We start from the raw sequence: 23,784 nt of genomic DNA on the forward strand, positions 1-23,784 counted from the left end.
TGAAAATACAAGAAAATCTTGCCCTTTGGAGAGTTAGCCATTGACCGGATGGACAGACAGGACAGGGGTAGATTTTGATGGAAGTATGCTGTAAGGAATATAGATGAGGAAAATGGCTGTAAACCTTGTCTTTGTTTACCTGTAACTTCATTTGCTTTCAAGTCAGATGACTTTTGTTCCATCTTCTGCTTCATTTTCATCTTTTATCTATTCTTCCATTTCTCCTCGGTGCACGTACCAAGAGGGCCACTCCTTCCTGCTACTTGTTCTGAAACTGTACTCTTGGCAGTACTGAAAAATGTACTGCTAATTACACAATTATTTTATTATGTAGCACTAGTTGAAATATCCACTAAAGAATTAATTTAGTTAAAATAATTTGAACTGAGCAATTATTTTCATAAGCACAGAATTAGCGTAAAGCGCTTAAAGTCCTTTATTCCCGCTCTTCAGACAGCAGTTGTGCAATTAGCAGTAAAATTTTTTTTTGGTCTTTGCTTTCCACCCAAAGAAATAAATGTCTTCACTCTGATCATATATACAGAGTATATGACCATACACACTCCACATAGAGTAGGAAATGTATCTGGGGCAACTTGGCATTTCTGAAGTCCTCACAGATAAACCAGGTTAGAGCAGTGGTCAAAGGCAGGTGTCTCACAGGAAACTGTGCTCACTGATGGTCTGAATAGAGAGACCCATTTACTCTGGAGACCATGGCAGTTTAATTTGCCCGTAACTACAATGAAAGCAGTTTCTATCTGGCTTGCTCTTAACTTCCTGAAAAATGCTTTTTTGCCTTGGATTTCCAGAATTGATTTATTCCAAATTGAGATCCTCTCTGGGTAGGAGACTTTGAACCCAGTTGAACCTGTTATTTGTTGTTTTGGGAAGGATCCTTTGTGGCTTCAGTGAAGTGCTCATTAAATGTTTGGACTCAGAACCCTAAAACTAGCAATGTTCAAACCTTACGGATCTGGGAAACAGGAAGCAGCCCATAAAGCCTTGGGAAATGAGTGACTGCTCCCAGGGCTCTCTCCTCTGTGTACCACGGGGCTTTGTCTGCAAGTCGCTCCTAGCTTTTGGGGGACTACAGAGTATTCTCTAACAGAATGAAAAGAATGTGGCTATGCGAGATTTCATGTGAGTGTGCATATATAATTTTTCTCACTGATATCCTAGAAAATAAAATTATTAAATATTTTTTCTTATATTCTTTCAAAAGTATGTATGCTTGTTCACTCATTACCTGCTGACCTTAGGCACTGAGTGTGTTTTAATACTGGGCAAGCCTTTGTATGTAGGGATGAAAAGTCCACAGTTTTCATCTTATTTTGAAATAAGGTCTGACTAAGTTTCTCAGGTTGAGCTGGAACTCACCTCGTAGTCCAGGCTGGCTTCATAACTCACCACTGTTCTCCTGCCTCTGCCTCCTAAGTACAAGGGATTATGGAACTATAGGTGAGCCCTACCACTCCTGGCTTCGGTTTTTAAGGAAGAATTCCTTTTGCAAGACCCATTGCCATCAGCTGCATATTTTAAGAACTCATTGTATGCTAAGAATTGTGAAAGGAATAGAAAGAAGCTGGAATAGTTCCTTCCTTCAGAAAACTTAATGTAGTGAGAGAGATCACATATTGACATGAAAAATACTTAACGTTTGTAGAGCAAGTATGAATTAATGTGGTGAAACCTGAATCGCGAGATGCAGGGAGGATATAAAATGGATATTTAATCGTGGGCTTTGCATACTGTGTCCTGTGAAAGATTGCATTTCTGTCTTGTGCTTTTGAAGCTCCTCCGAAATCTTGAGTGGGGTACAGGTGGAGGCATCAGTCACTGTAGCCTTCGGGATGGCCACAGGCCCTGTGGTGGCTGGAACCCTAAGACCTGTCACTTCTCCCATGAGCAACCTCCTCATGGAGACAAAAATTCTGTTTTCTGCATGCCCCAGAACATGAAAGCTCTGCTTTGAGAAGTTTGATTGTTTCTAATTTGTTTCATTCTCCGCAGATATGTATGACCAGGTGCTCAAGTTTGGTGCTTATATTGTGGATGGCTTGCGGGAATGTTCCCAGCCTGTGATGGTCTACATTCCCCCACAGGCTGAGCTTCGGGGTGGTTCTTGGGTTGTGATCGACCCAACCATCAATCCTCGGCACATGGAGATGTATGCTGACCGGGAAAGCAGGTATCATGCCTTCTTTATTGCATCCCATGCCTTCTAGCTGTTGCCACCCCCTACCCCTTGGGAACATTATAGTCACGACAACTTCATTTTAATCTGTCCATTACTAAAAGAATCCAAGGTGAGAAGAATAGGCTTTCTAAACAGTGTCTGCTGGCACAAGAAGGAAACCAAGCTTGAATCAGGTTTTCTCAGTCTAGTCCCCCATCACAGATTATTTTACCACAAAGTCCTCTCTCTCTTCCAGGCTCTTCCAAACTCAGACAGAGTCTTCCTTCCCATTCTCTATTTGGATATGCCTCTTAACAATCTCTTTTTGGGGCAAAAAGGAGCTTTAAGGAAGACTCAAATGTAACCAAGACTTTTAAGGATGTGTGTGTGTGTGTGTGTGTGTGTGTGTGTGTGTGTGTGTGTCTGTCTGTCTGTCTGTCTGTCTGTCTGTCTGTCTGTCTTTATTAAGATTTGTTTTTATTTATATGTGTATGCATGTGTCTGGGAGAGTGTATGCCATGTGTGGGGGCTATCTGTAGAAGTCAGAAGAGAATGTCAGATCCCTGAAACTGGAGTTAGGCAGTTGTAAGCCACTATGAATGCTGGGAATCAAATACAGGTTCTCTGGAAGAGCAGCAAGCATTCTTAACCACTGAGCCATCTCTCTAGCCCAGTTCTGGAGTTTAATCCACTAATCGTAGATAAATTTGGAGTGGTCTTTGCTCTTCTGGGATTGTCTCTCCTGTTAATGAGCTCGCCCACACTCTGTGACTCCAGACCAAAGCTGCCCCCTTCTGTTTGAGTCCCGGGCTTCACTCTGACATTCTAAGAGGCAAAGAACTACATTTATAAGTCACCCCATTCCTTCCATCCTACCGCCAAAAAGAGAAAAAACTGCAGAGAAGCCCAGATCTATAAGAAAATAGCTCTTGAAATTAAAACAAATCAAGCCAAGCATCCTCTCTTGTGTTCACAGTGCTTTCCTGAAAACATCAGTGTCATTGTCCATGTACATTTCTACCTCCCATCATTGGATTGAAGCACCCGCTTCTGTCTCCCCAAACTGTAGCCTTCTGCTTCAGGGGTGACTTAGGGAAGCTCCCTAAGCTGACATTCTACATAAACTAGTCTCTTATTTTTAAGCCCTAAGCTGTCCTCTGATAACAGGTCAGAGGGATAGCTAAAAGCATCCTGCCCAGTGCTATGGAAGTTAGCCTGGGAGTTTCTTATAGTAAATGCTAACAATATTCTGACACCAGAAACCCTGCCATGAACACTTTTTTCGTTAAGTCCATTAAGAAATATCTATCTAATGCCTCCCAGCCTGGCCTAGTGTGTGTGCTTCCAGAAGCACATTAGCAGCTATGGTACAGGACAGTCATTACCAACACTACTCCATACCCTATATACGCCCTCATGTATGGCCCAAGTACTGGGGGTGGTTTCTCTGCCAGGGTGCCTACCTTTTGGAATTTTTTAGTTTTGTTGTTTTTTTCTGGAAAACAAAAATGTGCTGCCTGTCACCTTCACCAGCTGTCAGTGGTGGAGCCTGTATTCTCTCTCTGACGGAGACCTACTTGTGTGGTAATGAGAACTATCTTCCTTGCTTTATGCCAGGCCTCTCTTATGCCTCACTTCGATACATCTTAGGTGCCTGCTTTTTTCCCAGGGGTAACTTCTGGGAACCATGGGTGACCAAAATTGTAATGAACCTATTTCCTGTTTCACAAATTGTAACCGGCCTAATTCTGTGTCTTCCTTCCTCTAAACTCCACTGTTTTGTTTGCTTTCTTGCATTCAGGGGATCCGTTCTGGAACCAGAAGGGACAGTAGAAATCAAATTCCGCAAAAAGGATCTGGTGAAAACCATGCGTCGCGTAGACCCAGTCTACATCCGCTTGGCTGAGCGACTGGGTATGTCTGCTTGTCCTGGCAAATCAATGAGCCATTCAGCTGATTTGTAATGAGTGCATTCGTAGGTCAGGGGAGGAGGCACTGAAGCATGTGATCAAATTCACGATGATCTTTATTTACCGTCCTCTGTACGGTAAGAACCCGGTAGAATGAAATAGTGTGATAAGATAGAAAGTGGGCACTGAAAAGAAGTCACATGATCTTCCTTAAAGGGCAGATAGCCCACTTACTGGGATGATGTTCTCGTAGAGTATCATTAACTAGAAGTTGTTTTGGAAGGCAGGCTAGTCAGGTAGAGAATGTCTGTGACTTAAATATTTCTTATTTCTGCTGTTTCTTGGACAGCCTCTCTCATTTCCAGGGGGTTGAGAATCAGTGTCACATTATAGAAAAGCTGGTGTCTACCCAGACAGTGTTCTGAGGTCAGTGTGCACAGAAAATGGAAGTAAAGACTGCTGTCCGTGCCTCCGCTGTCTGCAGCAGCGTGCCCTGAGCATTTGCACGCCATGCACCCAGCCAGGGCCTGGGGCTCATTTGTTTCAGAGCTCTGGGAAGGCACTTGTGATTAGAGCATGAGGCTAAACTGTGAGAGCCCTGTGACAACTCTGAGATTTTAAGCACTGAGCAGTTTTCTCCCATCAAGCCACTTGCTATGTCAGTAAAAATTGTTTAGGTTTTGTTTTGTTTTGTTTTAATGTAGTTTTTTTTTCTCTGAAGGAAAAGAGAGAGGGGTTAAGTTTAAAAAGCAGTACAACCTAGTGAGTAGAAGAGCAGAAATATGCTAGCTCATTTATGCTCTAAGGAACAACTTAATAAAATTCTCTTTGGAGTCTATTATCTTCATCATGTGGGGTCAGAAAAGCTGCCCTGAGCACCTGTTGTGTGGAGTGGAGCAGGTGAAGGAAGCCTGGCCCAGGTTGCTTGCCAGAAGTGGCGACTTGAGCCACAATAATCCCTGTTTGTGCCCTATTGTCAGCTGTCAGCTAACAGCAACCAAAACCAGCCCAGCCGCAGCCTGACCCTTCCTGGGGAAAACACATGCAAAGGGGAACTGGCAGGAGTTGTTCTGAAATCTACTACTGCCAGATTTGTTGAGGTGATTTTCCCTTTCTTTTCCAAACAGGATAATTACCTCTGACCAACCCCATACACTTTAATTAAAGTGACTGCAGCCTGAGAGCAGGTTACTTACAACTGTACACAGGACGCTCTAAAAGCTTCAGATGCTGATAAGCATCTCACTTAGGTGGCTGATAACAGCCCCGGCATCCAGTGAGGTTGCTGCTGTTTTTACCAATAATTCTGTACGAAGGCAGCAATGCCACCACTGTAGGACACAAACAACTGCCTAATTTTCTTTCATTTATTTTTTTTTCCTCTTTTTTTCTTTCTTTTTTTTTTTTTTTCTCTCTCTCTCCTGGTTTTCTTTCTGGCCAATTTAAAATTTGTCAAAGTCGGTCTTCTTCTGGATCACTGCCCTTTGATATTTCGCGCACTCCATTTGCCACAAACAAGCCGCAGGGCCGCAGTTCATGCTGACTCCAGCAGAAGCAGAGAGAGCCCCATTTATCTTGCACTGCCTGCTGAATTCCTACTCATTAACTGGGGGTTCACTGCCTCTTTTTAACCCCCCAATGGCTGTTATCATCCTTTTGAGTAACAGGGTGGTAGAAGGAGGGATCCTCTCCATGTTTGCAGAAGTCCCGGGTGCTGAGGGTGTGGGGCCAGTGCTTACTTCCCCTCACAGGACTGGTGTTGCTCCCGTCTCCATCCAGCACCTTTGGCTGTAGGAACGTGTGCAGTGGCAAGAGAGGAGATCCCCGAGTGATGGCCACTTAATCATTTGTTATGAATCACCTCATTATCAATTTCCTATTCATGCTGAGGAAAATCATATTTATTTAACCTTGACCAAATAATGGCACTCAAAAAAGAATCTGTACCCAGCACTCAGGAGGCAGAGGCAGAGGCAGGCAGATCCCCAAATTCAAGGGCAGCCTGGTCTACAGAGTAAGTTCCAGGGTAGCCGGGGCCACCCAGAGAAACCCTGTCTCAAAGAATGAATGAATGAGTGAATGAATGAATGATTAGATGGATGGACGAGTCCATAGTCTGCTAAATCTGAAGCAATCTCTGATTCCTGGCATCTTGGAAACACGAGTGGATGTGGATTAGAAACAACTGTAAGGTGTGTTTCTCACAGGTATTTGCAATCTCTCAGAGACTGCTCAAGTATAGTTACGACACAGCAGATTGGCTTGGATGAGCTACAGCACAATATAAACCCAGTCTGGGAGAGGTGCAGTGTCCTCTGGCTTCTCACAGTGCCCACAGCCAGACACTACCAAATGCCTTTTACAAAGTCAGTGAAAAATGACCTTATTTTCTAGATTGCAAAACTGAAGCAAGAGTGAAGATTAAACAAGGCTTCCAAGACAAACAGTACGTGTACGTGAGAGCACAGAGCAGAATTCTCAGTCCCTAAGCTGAATACTGAGCCTGGCAAAGTCAAACAGGGATGCTTTCCCATTGTGAGCTAAAACCAGCTGCACAGGGAAAATCTGATTTAGGTAAATGCCTATAGGAGTGGGTGTTATCGTGTATTTCTGATCTCCTTCCAAATCAGCCTCAGTACTGGGGAGCACCCACAGAGTACCTAAACAGACCTGTGCAAACTGATTAGCTGCACAAAATTACAATTTACTCACCAAGGATATAAATAATAATTTCTGAATAGTTTACTTCATCTCTTCCAAACTGAATTTGATAGGTAGATCAAGGGAAAGAGCTAAGGGTTGAAACCAGGCGCTTACATTCTTAAATGAGCGTTTGCCATTTTCTGTGACTGGTTTGCAGCTCTACAGTAATAACAGCATATGTTGATTTCTGTTTGAAATGAAATAATTGCCCTTAGTAGTAAGTTCAGATGGCAGGATGTTCCATCACTGAACCAGTTCTGACCCTGTGTTCTCAGATGCGGCAGGCCTTGGTAGTTATTGAAGGGTGGATTATGTTCTACCATTTGCAGCTTAAGGGAATCAAATTCCTTCTCTGGAGTCTGGGTCCTCCAAGGCCTTCTGTGTCTCAATATCATCCTAGTGTTGCCTCTCGGAAGACAGCAGAATGGCTGGGGAGAGGAGTGCTGGGCTAACTCTGCCTCTCCTGTGTTGTAAGATCTTTACCAGAGAGAAACGTCAAATTAGTTTAGATGGAGAAGGAACTATCCAGCCCAAATACAAAGAAATTATTAGTACCCAGGTGTCCCTCTTCCTCTGTACACTGAGCACTTGGGCAAAGGAGTCACATAGGGGACCCTCGTTCTCCATCATGGCCCTGTTCCCAGACAGATGGGCAGCTTGCCATGTAGCTCCTTAGCTCTCCCTGTATGAAACCGCCCTGACGGCTAACAGGTTCAGTACCTTGCTGGCCCTTACCTGCTCTTCAGGCCTAGCTAGGATCCAATATGCCTAATAGGCTGAGGTACTTGGTACATTTGGAGTATTGTGGCAGTTGGGGATTTGCGTGTAAAAACTTCCAGATGCCTTTCTCCAAAGCTACATCTTTATCAGCAAGAATGACCTGAAAGGGATTATCTTGAGTGATGGAGATTCAGGGGTTACTGTCAAAAGTGTGTTTTCCCATCTCTTCAAGCCGTTAGGAACTGAGAAGTCATGCTGCTTGTCTGAAGCAGAATGAGGCGTCTTTGCGTAGGAAGGTGAGATGGGGAAAGATGTTCCAACCTTTGTACCTTAAAAGTGGTGTCTCACCTGGAGTGCATGGAGTGTCCTTTGTGTAAGGAAGCTGAGAAGACATAGTTGGTGGCCGCTAAAGCCACACCCTTCTCACTTTAAGTCTCAGCCCATTTAGCTTGATGTAGTTAGTGAGACCATGGCATTTCCACCACCTTGCCCCTCCCAGAAAGCCGTGATTTACAATTAGGACTGGGCAGGGATTTTGTAAACCCAGGCTTCTCTCCATTTGAAATCTGATGTAGAATATATCCAAGGCCCTCTTCCCTTCTTGTTCTTAACTGGCCCAGATCCATGTATCCTGACCTGTCAGATTTAGGGAGAGAAAATAGCAAAGGCCAAAGAGGAATCCCTCTACCAGGATTCAGGAAACTGTCGTTCCCTCACTTTCTCATGTTGATATGACTGCTTGACGGCAGGGGCAGGACTGAAAGGAGAACTAATCATTTTTATTCAGTTTACTGTAAGGATTGTCTAAAATATGAGTTAAGATATTATTCACACGATTGCAAGGAATTTCTGGATTTGACATCCCTTGGGAAGATTACAATTAGAGCCAATATGCAATGCAGTTGTGTTTTAGTAGGTGTGGCCCCTTTTTAAAAAAAAAGCAAACATAAGAAAGTAGGACTGTGGAGTTGGGGGAAGAGAAACAGATACATTGGGAGAAATCATTCCCATTACAAAAGGATGATGTGCTTTACCCAGGGACTTTCTGCAGGGGTCCTTGTAAATGGCTCCCGTGGGGCATTTAAAACAGGATCTAATTTACAGTTTCTCAAGAATGCTTTTGTGGCTTTTTTTCTTTTTTTTCCCCCTTTTAAAGCATACCTACTAGGACTGGGGAGATGGCTGCTCTTCCAGAGGTCCTGGGTTCAATTCCCAGCACCTACATGACAGCTCACAACCATCTGTAACTCCTATTCCAGAGGCTCCTGCACCCTCACACAGACATACATGCAGGCAAAACACCAGTGCACATAAAAAGTCATTTTAAAAAAACCACATTACATATATAGACATACAGAAATACTTTTTTGTGATTTTTCTTACTATCCTCATAGAGGAATTTTTTTTCCAACATAGAAAACGTGATTGCATACTCTTCTTCTTGTGCTACCTTTGAACCAGAGGAAGAGTCCAGTCTTTGTGATTTTTCAGTAACAGGTTTAATCGCTGTGGCATTCAGGAGGAGCCTTGTGGGTAGGGTAATTCAGCCCTTAGCTCTTGTATATCTTACGTTTAGACAATCAAAGCAAACTGCTTTTTTTTTAATCTGCTAATTTGCAAACTGCTTTTTTAAAGAGAAAGAATAGTCTACAAAAGTTAAAACTAGGTTTCAGTTTACATAGGCCTTTTAAAAGACAAGTTAAGAATGTTTTTGATTTTTAAAACTTTAATATTATAGAATATATATATATATGTATATATATATATATAACTTTATCCCCATTTCCCAGATTAGAATTATAAATGAGAAGTCAAACTTGGATGAGAGGTGAGCTTTCTGAGGGTCATTGTTCTAGGCTTTAAAACCTACTCCCTACTGGTCCCCCAAACCCTACTCCTGGGGTCGTATCTGGTAGGGCCGGCCCTCTTCTACCATCTTCTGTGTTAAACAGCTGCTGCAGAAGCCAGCTACTCCATGTGCACTCTTTGTCCTGCTTCAGCCTGACAGGCTGCTGGACCTGGATACCTGTAGATCAGTTTAAGCTGTTTTAAAGACCTAGAACTTGTGGCCAGAGAGATACGTACTTGTTGCTATTCCAGAAGACCAGAGTTTGGTTCCCACCACCCACATGACAGCTCACACCATCTGTAACTCCAGTTCCAGAGGCTCTAATGGCATTTCTGACCACTGTAGGCACCAGGCCCATGTGTCGGGCACATACATACAGATGAAACACTAATTACATAAAACAATAAATGTTAAAGACAAAAGAATTGAAGACCCAGGACTATGGCTGGACTCGGTCGGCTACCAGTGCCGGCTCTGGCCTCCTGGCTCTGCAACATTTGGCAAGTTACTTATTGTCTCTTAGTCTCCTCCTCTTTGAGGTCATGACCTTTCGGGGCTGACGTAGTAAAGGAAATGGCATCTCAGTGATGTCAGCTCTTGACCCTTGATTAGGCTAGTGATGACTTATATGCGTTTTACTCTTTCTCTATGTTAATTCTTGAATTACAAGGTTTGGCTTTTAGGGTTTCATGGGAACTTTTGATTCTGTGAAGGGATAGGAGTAGCCTACCTTTCTCCCACTTTAGCCTTTGCCTGAGGCAGGATTCTGAAGAATGGCTTTTCTCTGTAGAGCATATTCTCTCTCTCTCTCTCTCTCTCTCTCTCTCTCTCTCTCCCTCTCTCTCTCTCTCTCTCTCCCCCCCCCCTCTCTCTCTCTCTCTCTCTCTCACACACACACACACACACACACACACACACACACACACACACACACACACACACTTTCCTAAAAACCCTGAGGCCCTGCAGTCTGGCTAGAAAAGAAAGAAAACCATTCCAAGATATTTAATTGTACAGGGAGCTTACAGGATTGATCGTGAGCTTAGCTTTTTACAATAGTCCAGTGAATAAGAAATGCTCCTGACAAACGATCAATGATAGGATAATCACTCTTTATCCCTCCTCATTCTTACCTTCTTTCTTTCAGGAGAACAGGGTTCAGAAGTCAAAAATCTTTATAGACGCGGCTTTTAAATTAAGCAGAAAATAGACATTGACATATTTGTTAATCTCCCCTAAATCATTACCAGAGCTGGCTGCTCTGCTGTACAGGGGAGCGGGGCCCTCAGTGCACAGCACCCACTTGAGAGCAGCCTTCGCTCCTAGGACATAAAAGATTTAGAGACATTTTCCCTCAAAACAAAGCACAGACCCTGGGCCTTCTTACATGCTTAAGACTTGTCAGCGCCTCTCCTTGCCCTGTTTCTTTTCTGAAGTAGCCTTTGGGGAGTAATGCTTCATTTTCTGACTCCTGGGTAGACAAGGGGACAATAGTATTATTTCATTATTCCTTCAAAATTCTAGACTATTGCAATTGGCCCAACCTCCCCCTTTCCTTCAGTGTGGTAAAACCATCAGCCTGCTTCCAGAAGGTTCTCCTCAGCCTGTAGTTCCTTCTCCTTCTGCATCCAAATGTTGAGGCTGCTCTTAACTCTTTGCAAACACAAGGAACCTATTCTCCAGCTACTGCCAGGAGATCTGCTTAGACACTTGCAGGACCACTACTGAGAAGAAGCGCAGGCTTGGGTGTGGCCAGAGCCCAGTGCAAATCCAGACTGAGTTGCTTAACTGCAGGCGCCACTTCACACTTCAGAGCCTTTTTTTTCTGGTTTCAAAGTGGAAAGGTGGGTATAAGGATCAGAGATAATATATAAGAAGCGACCCGGAAAATACTTGAAGCAGCAGGTTAACAGCTGTACGGCTCTATATCTGAAGAAGGTCGGGGGAGGGAGTATTGACTTATGACATAGATGATCTTGAACTCAAGTGCAGTGCTTGACACAAAATAAATGCTCAATAAATTATGTATGGCCCATGTAGATGCATTGTACATTCAAGTACAGTGTTGGCTGTGTACCCAGAGAAATCTTGAAGAGTTTGGAGTTCCCTGTTGAACTGTCTTCTCAGTCCTACCATCCCTTGGGCCCCAGCAAACTGTATTTTTACATCCTTGACTAAAACAGTAGGAGAAGCTACAGACATTGTACAGAGTAAGGCTAAGATGGCTTAGGCCTCCTCAGTAAGTCTCCACTGTGCCGTAGCCTTCTGAAGTGGAAGGGTCCACCACTATTGAGGTCTGGTCTTCTCCAGGTAAAAACAGCGGTGTGGTGCTGTCCAGAGCCTCTGAGAAGTCCTGGCTGTCACTCCATTGCCCTGTGGCCTTGATTAGTCACAAAAGTTCTGTGTCTCAGGGCCTTCCGTGTGTGATGCTAAGACCAATCCAGCCTTAGAGTTGTGAAGATTAAATGGGGCCTGAGGCAGAGGTCAGTGACTGTACTCGGTGTGAGCACCCAAGGCCCATGGGGCTGGACCTGCTTCTCACAGGTGTCAAACAGGAGGCTCTGGGCATCCAAAAAGTCCCTTAGAATGAGGCTTGGTGCTAGAGTCCCATCCCTGTCCTTCTGTGTGGCACTTCCGGCTCACTTGGCAGCCCTGGGCCGTTCACAAGCATGAGATTCATAATGGCGTAAGAACAAGGCCTGCTTCCACACAGGCATATGCTGAAACAGCTCTCTCTTCTGCATCCCGTCACCTGGGCTGGTGACAGCAGGACACATCAGGTTGTCCCCAGCACCAGGCTGTCACCTGCTGCTTCTTCAGCTGCATGCACTCTTCCTTTCCTGGCAGGCAGGTGCAGACCCATTCTGAAAGTGATTAGGGAGGATCACAGCCACCATACCCAGACTAAAGCCTGGCTGCTGAGGGGGCGGCCGGCCTGGTTCTAAGGAGCTAAAGTCTGAGCAAATGAAGCCCTGTGTGTTCTGCACTTAGCAGTCCACACATCTGCTCTGCCCTCCCCGCCTGCAGTGTTGTCGCCTGGTCAGGGATTGGGAAACCGGGGATAACACATGGAGCTGGCGCTGCTTGGTGAGTTGCACTACTGCGAGCTGAGGCGTGTCCACAGCTGGCATTGGAGGCTGTGAAGTGCAGCAGCCTGCAGCGTGGTGCACAGCAGCTTGGTGCACAGCAGTGTGGTGCACAGCAGCGTGGTGCACAGCAGCGTGGTGCACAGCGGTTTCCCAGGCACCTGTTGAGGACATGGTAAAACCAGAGCTGCAGGCCTGTGCTCTGGTCTCAGGGGAAGCTCTCCTACAAAATACTGCGCTTGCACTGGTCCATGCACCAGTCCTGCCTGGGGATAGAGGAGCCTTGCTCTAGGGCACTGAGCTGATGAGAGAGTCCAGACCTCTGGGTGGTTAGTACTTCACCTGCTCAGAAGAGGCCTGGACAGCAGAGTTGTCACCTCTGCATTCATACTTGTGACCTCTATAGGACAAAGAAGACACATGGGCTCCCTGTGACAAAGTAAGGACAGGACTACCATCTCATAGTCTGTTCTGCATCAAAGACTTAGTGATGACAGTGGAAAGCCAGGCCCTAGAGGAAAGGAGGGTGGCTGCATCTATGGCAAGCTTTCTGGTCACTGCTGAGTGTGACAGACAGGTTTATGTAATTGCAGGCACCCCAGAGCTAAGCCCCACTGAGCGGAAGGAGCTGGAGAGCAAGTTGAAGGAGCGGGAGGAGTTCCTAATTCCCATTTACCATCAGGTAGCTGTGCAGTTTGCTGACTTGCACGACACCCCAGGCCGGATGCAGGAGAAGGGTGTCATTAATGTAAGTAACACAATTGCCATTTCTGACGTGTCAGAGCCTGTAAGTGACATAGGCGCACAAGCAGGGGGCTGTGAGGGCCAGATCAGCACAGCTTATGCAGATCAAACCATTTCCCCTTTTCTCTGTCCCCTGTCATCTAAGACAAAACGATTTAGGTTTCCTTGGAGTCCTTACCCAGCTCTGAGGATTCCAGTAGGAAACTGAGTGGTGTGTGCCTTCGTCAATGGCATCAGTCCAGGTGACCCTCAGACTGTGGATTACTACACGGTCGAGGTTATGGTGACAGCTAATTCACCTTTGATCTGCATGAAAAAACAGATTGTTACCTTTCTAGTTCTCTGGGGATTCAGTCTCTTGCTCAAAACCACTGTGAGGCCTTGGATAGCATTTGGCAGGCTACTGGCTATGCAGTATTCTGTGGTTTGCTGGGAGAAAGAGGAGAGGTGGGGAGTTCGGGCCAGTTTTGCAGTGTCCAGGAACTTTCTGGAGAGCAGCTTTTTATGCCTGTGGGGTTCCTTCAGATTGAGTGCTAGTGCTACAGTGACAACACTAATTCCTCTACGCTTCTGTGTGGCTAGGATATCTTAGATTGGAAAACATCCCGCACCTTCTTCTACTGGCGACTGAGGCGTCTCCTGCTGGAAGACCTGGTCAAGAAGAAAATCCACAGTGCCAACCCTGAGCTGACCGATGGCCAGATCCAGGCCATGTTGAGACGCTGGTTTGTGGAAGTGGAAGGCACAGTGAAGGTATGAGGCACCTACTGACAAACCTGTGCAGTGCCCCTGAGAGTTACAAGAGCTGACACAGAATCCTCAGGCCTTCCCGGGCAGGGCGTAATAGAGGAACCTAATACCCCAACCCTCTCCTGTTTATACATAGCCAAGTGCTGTGCTATCAGATCCTGTTAGAAAAGCTCGAAAGGCCTGTCTGCAGCTACAGAGTCATTTAGCAAACCGTTTGTAACACAACACACTTTACCCTGGGGGCTTAGCAATGAGACAGTATTCCTGCCTACACAGGCATGCCATAGCTTACATGTAAAAGTCAGATGACAACTTGAAGGAATTGATTCTTTCCTTTTACCATGTGGGTTTCTGGGATCAAACTCAGGTCTTCAGCCTTGGCAGCAGGTGTCCTTAACTGCTAAGCCATTTTGCTGGTCCTATTTTATCAGGCTATTAGGCAGATATACTTTGTCATTTATTACTTGTGTGGTCAAAATCTTTGGTGACTGTCAGATATTGATGGAAAGTGGCTGGTGGCCTTGTCCTACAGAGGGTCACTCCAGTCTCCTCAAAAATGCTACCTGGAGTCTTTGCTAACAGCCTTTCTCATCAAGAAGCTGTAAGACTCACCATCAGTTTTAAAGCCAGTGATGTGGAGTATTCTGAAATTCACCTTTGTGTTAAGTCTGCCTGTTTCTTTATGACTGGGAAGCTTCTTGGATAAATATTTCAGATGTGCAGCAGGGGAGTGGGACATTCTCTGACATTTGGTTCAGGTTAAGGTCAGTCTCTGGCATCATAATTGAGTGAGACAATTTTGTCAGTGGCTACTGGCAGCTTCTAGTGGAAGTTGGCATTGAAAGTCATGCAAGTGTAAAATAAGAGGTTGTTCTCCAGTTAAGAGTGGCCAGCTAGGTAAATGGAGTGTGTGTGTGTGGCCCATACGCCTCCCTACCACATTAGTCACTAATGGACGTGCACAGCCTCGGTGGGCACAAGGATGAGGAAAAGGAATAGCTTCCCTCCAAGCATGAAGTGAATAGATAGGTCCCTCGCTTGTTCCTTAGTGGCATCCTCCCAGGGGGCAGCGTGTCTAAAGAAACCGCCATTGCTATCTCTCATCAGTGCGAGCTTTATGTGCATAGGCTCCCGGACGGATTGAATGCAGAAGACACTGCAGGCACACAGCTCGGGAAGAGGCTGTCTGCCCATTAAATACCACCGATCCCTGATAGTTACTATTTCCTTTGCCCATGTTTACAGAAGATTGCATTCCCCATGAGCTCTCCTGCCAGGGGACAGGAAAGAGAAAGGAAGGACAACTGAACCTGTGAAGTCAGGGCATGCCACTTTGAAATCTCCTGCCACATTCTGCAGGCTCAGCAGGACCTGGCTAGTGTGGGATAGGTGATAAAATCGGCAGCGCCCTTGAGAGAAGAAAGTGTTGTAGTGTTCAAGGTGTAAGCGGCCTCTGCAGGACCACCTAGAAGCTGCCTGATGTTAGGAAATGGCTGAAGCCCTCCGTGTGTGGAGGCACACACAGCCTTCAAATAGTGGCAGATTTCATGTGCTGTTTCCCTCAAGGGCAAAGACCAGTAGAGTCTTTGAGTGCCAGGTCTTTGTTGTGCACAGGTCATGAGTGATACGTTTATTCACCGTGGTTTGTACTGTTTTCCCCGGGCAATGTGAAACTTCCGTTTCCTTAGAGACCTTTGTCCCCTGATTTCTAGGATTCTGCTTGGATCCACTGGGCAGTCCTGTTGGAGAAGTTCTTGGGTTTATGGCTCACGTGTCATTGTGGTCAGAAGCAGCTTTGTAACTACAGCTCCCTAAGGAAAAGCTTCAAGAGCTGTGGTTTGAGTTAGGTTATGCAAACAGCACGTGCTTTCTGTTTTTATTTCTAGCTCCACAATTTGAGGTATGCAGTTCTCCAACAGGCTGATTGGTTCTGTGCCTGCAGACTCAGACAGGAGAAATCACAGTTAAGACTTTTCATGGAACAGTGAAAAAAAAAAACAAAACCAGCAGGTTTTGAAATCTCACAAACTGAGGTTTCCAGTTTTACATTTATTTGCTTGGACACATTATTTGAATCCCTTTTATGTAAAATGGGGATAATGTTTATGGCGTCACAGGATTTAGTGGGTTAACTGTCAGAGGCAAAGCATATTAGAAGTTACATAGCAGCCAGGCATGGTGGGGCATACCTTTAATCCCAAAACTCAGGGATGGGATTTCTGTAAGTTCAAGCTAGTCAGGAATACATGGTGAGACCCTGTCTCAAGAAGGGAAAGGGAAAGGGAGAGGGAGAGGGAGAGGGAGAGGGAGAGAGAGAGAGAGAGAGAGAGAGAGAGAGAGAGAGAGAGAGAGAGAGAGAGAGAGAGAGAGAGTGTGTTAAAGCGTGAGACTTGGTCATACTGACATATCCTGGAAGGGTTGCTTGGCTCACAACAGTGTCCTTAGGGCTTAGTATCCTAATTAATTCTAAATGTCCAGAGTGACCTGCTTCCTCTGATTCAGGATTTCTAAATGTTATGGGATCTTGTGTTGCTAGCTCTCTATTGCCTCAAGCACCCACAGATAGTTCAGTGTACCTGGGAGAGGTGAGGTGAGGGCAGAATGGTGGGGATTGCCTGACGCAGCCGTGGAATCTAGCAAGCCACTGCTTACTTGATCTTTCTGTGATGTTCTCCAAAGCTTCTGAAATAAATCACCTTGCATCCTGGGTGCTGGAAGATCATAACCTTGGAAACATTGATATATTGTAAATAATCTTTCTGGGGTGTGTGTGTATATCCCTCATCATCCCCCAGGCCCCTCCACAAACACCAGGTCAGGTGGCTCCATCTCTTAAGCAGCCCACACAGTGGAGCCATTCGTAGCCACCAGGTTGTGCCCTAGGCACTCCCTTGGCCTTGTTCTCCCATTGCTTAGGGAGAGCTTAACAGCTGTCCAGTGCATTAGAAACGACCCTTTTCAAACAGGTCGTTTAGATTTTGTAAGCTAGACTAATTATTACATATAATTAGCAGGGTTGAGTGGGGCCTGAGATACTTATCCAGTGGTGCAGAAAGAGAGAGTGTCTGCTGAATGTGTATTGTAAGACAAGCAAGTGTTGTGATGTTTAATTACTATTTTACTGATATTAAGATGCTCTGGCTGGGATATCAGACAAGTGGGTCCAGGATTGTCATGAGGCTAATAGCCAGCATTTCAGACTTGTTTAAAATCTGTAGTAGAGAGCTACATTTTATAATTCTAAGGAAGAACATAATGACTTTTCTCCCTTGGAACAGAGGTGGCCTGTCCTTCCTCATGGCTGGAATGGTGAGTTTCATAACTTTTTTAAGGCAGCTTGCTTTTCCTAAATGAAACAGAATAGCTCAGAGCAGAGAGCATGATAGACCTCTCCCAGACTGATTCAAACAAAACAGCACTGAGAATACACAAATTTGTTTTTGTTTTGTTTTGTTTTTTGTTTTGTTAAAAGCATAGTTGGTTTTCAGCAGCTCTGTCTTCATGTACTTTGGGCTTAGCGGCGTCATCCAGTCGTGTCTGGATAAGCAGCATGTGTCATGTGCAGGGTCCATATTTTCTAAAAGCTTGGAATGCGGTGCTGTGGTTCAGCCTGGGAATGGCTGTGAAATGTTTAAACTCCTAGCGTCGTCTGTGGCTGCAGGAGGGGAGCAGGAGTGTGTACTCTAGAGGGTAGCCGCCTTCTCCAGTGTGGTGTGTGAGCATCGTTAGAAGCTGCCGTCTCGTTAGCTAATGCATTACACCAATCAAGGAGAGCGATCTTAAGCTACAATTAATCTGCTCCCTGGCATATGTTGATAGCAAAGCATCATGCTGTTTCTTAATTAAAAGCAAACGGATTAAAAATGATTAATAAGAGTATTAAATATTCTCCTAAACGAAAGGCGTTGGGACTCCTGAGTGAGTCTAGTTGGTTTTGTTTGGTTTCCTTCCGAAGCTAGGCTGCCATTGTCTTAGTTTTTGCACCTCTCTCCAAATCCTCCTGAATCGGGGAAGGTGTGCAGTCCACAGGCCACACAACTTTTAATCGCCAATGACGGAGATGTCCAGGTTTATAAAGGTGGCGGTGTCTACAGTCCAGGCGTGTTCATCCATCTGGCTCCTCCTGGTCAGCAGAGTCTGCCTCAGTTTCCCTATTGCAGACCCTCAGAGGGGTAACACAGAGATGGGGAGGTCCCAGCTTGTTGTGTGAGGAGAGCGGACCTCCATCAGATATGCCCAAAATGAGCAAGTCTGGAGCCAGGCAAAGAGGTAGACAGACTTCTGGAAAAGGCACACTGCTCCTGAGGCCTGGGAACATGTGACCCAGCTGTGGTACAGCCAGGCACAGCCAGCTCACCCGCTAAGTCAGGGGAGGACGTGAGTCTGAAAGGAACCACAGGGTCTCACTCTGTACCCTTGCCTCAGTGTAGCCCAGGCTGACCTTAACCCTCTCTCCTGCCTCAGCTGGGATAGTGTGAGCTACCACACCTAGCAATAAATGGTGTTTTTTAAGTATGGTATCTGTTAAAAGACAACCCAGTCTCCTTGCTAACGCCAGATGCTTCTTGGAATGTTCAGTCTGTACTGTGTAGGCCCTGAGGGTGCAGCTGTAGCTTTTGTGCCATTGCTTGTATCTGGGTTTCCTGAAGCCACAACACAAGCCTCAGAGTCCCTACAGTGCCCACCTATTAAATTACAGCACCAAACTCATTGTCATTCTGACTTTGACTTCGGTTAGTGATAACAGAAAAGGGTAGCGCACCTTTAAATGACGAGCTTTGTGGTTAATTACCCAAACAAAATGACATAAATATGAATGAGCCCTAATGGTGGGACTTGGTTTTCCGGAAACCATTAACAAAACGATTCCTAAATGATTTGTAAAGAAATGAGAGAAGAGAGCAAGGAGAAGGCTATTAGGCTTCTAACACTCCTGAGTTATTATGTAGTCAGCTGCCTCGGAAATACTCAAGCCAAATGATCTCGAAAGAAAGGAGGCAAGAGGTGGGCTGTGAGAATCTGAGGGCTGCAGACTTCTTGACCCTCTGCGGGGCTCTCAGCTCGTAGAGTGGGGTGGCTTTCTGGCGTGGTGGTAATACTGTAGCACCAAGATGTCTCTCATATCAGCAGCTGAGTTCTACTGGGTTTGTTGTCCTCTGAGCCCTGCTCCTGTGTATCTGTATCAGCACAGCAGGTGAAGCCTTGTCAGCCACATCTTGCTAAGACTGGAATGGCTCTTGAGAATCAGTTGTCTCTGCTCCTCCAAAAAGAACCAGCCACACACACCTTTCCCTCCTGGTCACACTCTTAAGTACCCTGCTCCACACAGACCTACTGTTGTAGAACAGTAGATGCCAGAGCCTCACAGGACAGACTCCTGCGTGAGCATCTGAAGGTCAAAGGGAGACAGATGAAGGCGGCTTGCCACTGGGAACCTGCCCTCTACATCCAACCAAACAGAAAAGGAGAAAGCTTTTGGGATGCTAGGCAATTGGGTGTTTAGGCCTGACCCCTGGTGTTTGACCAAGACTTGTGTGTTTGCAGGCTTACGTCTGGGACAATAATAAGGATCTGGTGGAATGGCTGGAGAAGCAGCTGACAGAGGAAGATGGTGTCCGCTCTGTGATAGAGGAGAACATCAAATACATCAGCAGGGACTATGTCCTCAAGCAGATCCGCAGGTGAGACCAATTGCCAGGAGGGTCCTCGAGGCTAGAGGGCTAATTTCTTTAAAATAAAAAGTTTAGAATAGGACTGGAGAGATGACTCAGTGGTTGAGAGCACTGACTGCTCTTCCAGAGGTACTGAGTTCAATTCCCAGCAACCACATGGTAGCTCACAACAATATTTAATACTCTTATTAATCATGTAGTGGGATCTGATGCCCTCTTCCAGTATGTCTGAAGACAGCTACAGTGTATTCATATACATTAAAGAAATATTTTTTAAAGTTTAGAATAAACTCTGAGATAATGCTGTCCTGACCTCTGTGGGTCCCATCTGGAACTGTTGTAGTTGACTCACAGATCCGGATTCAGCCCCCAGACACAGCTGTCTCAGGACACCTTTACTCATGGGTTCACTCTAGGTACAGATATTCAAACCAAGTAAATGATTCTAGAAGGAGGGAGGGAAAACTGACATCTCCTGGGAGATGTCCATAAAACTGTTGGGAAATATATTACTTAGAAAAACGTCACAGAAGTAAAATCTGGTACTAGTAATTCTCGTGTTGTTTATGTTTTCCTTATTGACATTGTATGCTAAGTCTCTAAGGACAGCATTCTCCTAGGTGGCTCCAATAAAGTGATCACCTTTAGTAAACCACCGAACACTTTCATGGAGTTTTCCCGTGAGTGTGGCAGGGCTCCGAGCTGGAGCATGCGGGAGTCCTCTGCACTGCCGCACTCCAGTCTTCCTTTGTTTTCTTTATTTAATGTGTGTGGATCGGATCCCATCACAGACAGTTGTGAGCCACCACATGGTTGCTAGGAATTGAACTCAGGGCTTCTAGATGAGCAGTCAGTGCTCTTAACTGCTGAGCCATCTCTCCAGCCCCCAGTCACTGTGTTCTACACAGTGTACTGTTTGTAGAACATTCTTATATTTAGGTTATCTGATGTTTATAATTCAAGTTCTGCATTATGGCCATATCATACATACAATATTCTGGCCATCACAGAGTACCCCACTGAAAGGCACCATCATCTGACCCCGACGTTAACATTTTATTGCCAAGCTAAGCTGTTCCTTGATCTGAACTCTGGCTTCCATAATTATGTCTCACTCAAACTCTGCAAGCAAGAGCTCCTGTCTTGATGCATTTTTATATTTATTATTGATGTAGACTATTCCTACTAACCTTATAGTTTACTTCTGGGACATTTGGCACCAAAATAATTCTGTTGGCACCACTGTCAGTGTGTCCCGCCATTTTTTCTTTGGGGGGGTTATTTCTTAATTATTCCTTATTTTCTAACATGGAAAGATGTTTCCTGGTTCATTTTATACCACTCCCTACCTACTGGGGACATTGGAACATAGAGAAATCCCTGACATGGTCAGTGTGGTGTGTACAGCTGCCCGTTAGTGTAGCTGCCTGGCGGTTCTTAAGCACGCCAGTCAAGACCCTTCTACTGTCCTTTCTTCACGGTTCCCAATCTTCTCTCCAGCTTGGTGCAGGCCAATCCAGAAGTTGCCATGGACTCCATCGTCCACATGACCCAGCACATCTCCCCCACTCAGCGAGCAGAGGTTGTAAGGATCCTTTCCACTATGGACTCCCCTTCTACGTAGGAGGAACTTCCCACCCATCCCCGCCCTGTCTCCGGAGAAGAGAGCTGGGGCTGCCTCTCCCATCTGAAACCACTGTAAGGAGAAGGCACCGGAGGCCTGGGACTGGAGTCCGTGGCATTTGCTTCCCCTTGAGTGTTTCAGGGTCTGCATGACATCCTGGGCTATAGGATCACAAAGCCCACCCACGCATACCCAGTTCAGTATTTATTAGCCCAGCTGTGATGACAGTCCTCTTTCCATGCCCAGGACTGAGAAGGCAATGAAAGGTACACGCCTGTACCATGAGGTCTTACTACTGCAGGCCTGCCCTCCTGTCCTGCCTGCCCCAGCATAGGGTCGTGTGAACAGTGTCCAAGTGTCTGCAGCTCCCTGCCCCATGAGCCACAGCCATAGGCAGCAGGGGAGGGCTGGGGCTGAGGAAGGAGGAAACTCAAGTCCATCACTCACTACCCCACACACAGCCAAGCACATACCAGGCACTGGAGAGGAACGGTCCCCGTCTAACCACAGCAAGATAACTATTTACGAGAAATGTCAGAGCAGAAAACCTGTCACAGGCCCACAAGAACACAGAGATGAGGGCAAAGCCATGATCTAACAGGTAAGCTCAAAACCAGACCAGACCATGTCATTGTTCCTGGTCAACACTTTCAACCACCTCGAATGGTGTCGCAGTACCCCTGGGGCAATGATCAACCTGCCACCACCTTCCCTATCGCTGTGTAGTCACATAGTGACTATACCTAGGAGCTAAAGGCCCTGGCCTCTGTGGGTAGATGGGGACAGGCAGGCAGTGCAGGAGCCTGAGGTGGGGAGCTGAGAAGAGGCGCTTTCCTGTTGGTGATAGGGAGAGAGTAGCTCAAGACAGGAGAAGTCTCTTCTGGGGACAGTTGTCACTGTGGGGCCATGCCTATTCCTGGCAGAAGGTGTGGCAGGCTACCCACCTGTGACACCTGTGCTTTCAGCACCAGAACTGGCCTTCCTGATGTTAGGAGGCTTCCCGGGAACACGGGTTCACGTGCCCTTAAGATACCTTACAGGTCAGCCTCAGTGCTGGTGTTTCCAGACTCTCTGGGCCCTGCATGGCCAGCAGCAGGGCCTCCTCAAGGGTGGCCTGAAGAGTTTAACAACCCATTTACCCAGGAGAGCAGCTTACGGGTCAGCATTGGTGTTCCTAAAGCAAGGATGGGGATGATCAGAGCTGGTGTAACATCCAGTTTCTACTTTGACTGTCGCTGAAGATCAAGGAGGAAAAAAATGCCCGCCACAGAAACCATTCCAGTGAGCGCTTCAGTCTGAGCCTTAACCTGGACTCCACAAAAAGAGCTGACCTCCCATTCAGGAGCACCTCGAGCAGATATTCCAGAGGACCTTCTCAATGGTGCCACATTGCAAGCGGACATCCAAGGGACTATAGATGCAAGTTGCCCAACTCCTACAAGCGAACAGGAGGGCCAGGGCCAGATCAGGTGGGGAGCATCCTCAGTTAGAAGGAAGCTCCCTGGCCCCTGGTTCTCAGCTCACCTTGTAGGTAAGGGTGGGATTTGTCTCCAGCCTCTACACTTTGCTACGGCACATCCAGTCCCACACCCAGTGGTATGAAGGCTGCTTTCCTGCCGTTCCTTCTGAGGTGAAGTGGGTTGTGCTTGTATAACTCCCTTTTCCCTGCTGCCCCATCCCCAGGACCGGGGCTCCTCCATGGAGAAGTCAGAGCCACAGCACATGAGCAGTCTGATGGCCCCACAGCCCATTACACATGCAAGGTTACTGAGGGAGGAGGATGAATGATGTGTTGACCCAGACTTGCTTGAACTGAGATTGCCATATTATCTGTCCACTTGTTCACAAAGCAGCCTTCACTCGTGTCAGTGAGAATTCGATGGACACACACGCCAACGAGCAGGGGCTTCAGTCCAATGCACTCTTTTCACGTTTTGTTGAAATAAACCTCCACATTTGTAGAAGAGCCACCGTTTGTCATTTCAGTCCATGCCCAGCCGCCCATTTTCTGGTCCCACTTTCAGCAGGGGCCAGAGAAGGGCCAAGTCCCTCCTTAGCGCTACAGTACCAGCCAGCCTTTGTCTCCCACAATGCTAAAGTGAACGGGATAAGAACAAGAGAGGTGTCCAGTGCTGGCCTTGGCCTGCCCTATGTTCTAACACTACCAGTCTTCCAGATCCCTCCAGCTAAGCACAAATTCATTAATGGCGTTTCCCATAGAGCGTTCCCATAGAATTTTTACTGCCAAGATCTGAGTGGGAGTCCTAATAAGTGACTCCCCCAAAAGAGAATCGGTTTAGGGTAGGAGAAGGAACTCAGTCTGTTTGTGAGTACCAGCTCTAGAGTCCCAGCCCAGAGAAAATCTACCCCAAAATCTTTGAAACTCTGAAGCCTACTCCCTGCCAGTGTGCAGGACTTCCACTGTCCTTAGCATTATGAGTTCTGGGACAACCCATCCTTGAGGGTCTTTTAGGCCTTCTGTATTATAAAGTCTGAGCACTTAGAGCAGTAGGGTCAGAGAAGTCATGGCTGTGTGTCCTTGATTCC

General features: G+C 46.2%; 1 protein-coding gene across 11 annotated transcripts in view; it reads left to right on the forward strand.

Moving 5' to 3' along the window:
• Acaca (acetyl-CoA carboxylase alpha) overlaps positions 1-23,203 on the forward strand; it is a 262,246-nt gene extending 239,043 nt beyond the window's left edge. For all 11 annotated transcript variants that reach the window (XM_087574065.1, XM_087574066.1, XM_087574067.1 and 8 more), the window contains 6 exons: positions 2,014-2,191; positions 3,981-4,093; positions 13,041-13,195; positions 13,774-13,944; positions 19,486-19,622; positions 21,114-23,203. In XM_087574065.1, coding sequence (XP_087430191.1) covers positions 2,014-2,191; positions 3,981-4,093; positions 13,041-13,195; positions 13,774-13,944; positions 19,486-19,622; positions 21,114-21,237 — 878 coding nt within the window. In that variant the 3' untranslated portion in view covers positions 21,238-23,203. The remainder of the gene's footprint in view (positions 1-2,013; positions 2,192-3,980; positions 4,094-13,040; positions 13,196-13,773; positions 13,945-19,485; positions 19,623-21,113) is intronic.
• Positions 23,204-23,784: the final 581 nt, after the last annotated feature.

Source organism: Rattus norvegicus, chromosome 10 (assembly GCF_021556685.1).
Source record: "Rattus norvegicus strain SHRSP/BbbUtx chromosome 10, alternate assembly SHRSP_T2T, whole genome shotgun sequence".
Lineage (NCBI taxonomy): Eukaryota > Metazoa > Chordata > Mammalia > Rodentia > Muridae > Rattus > Rattus norvegicus.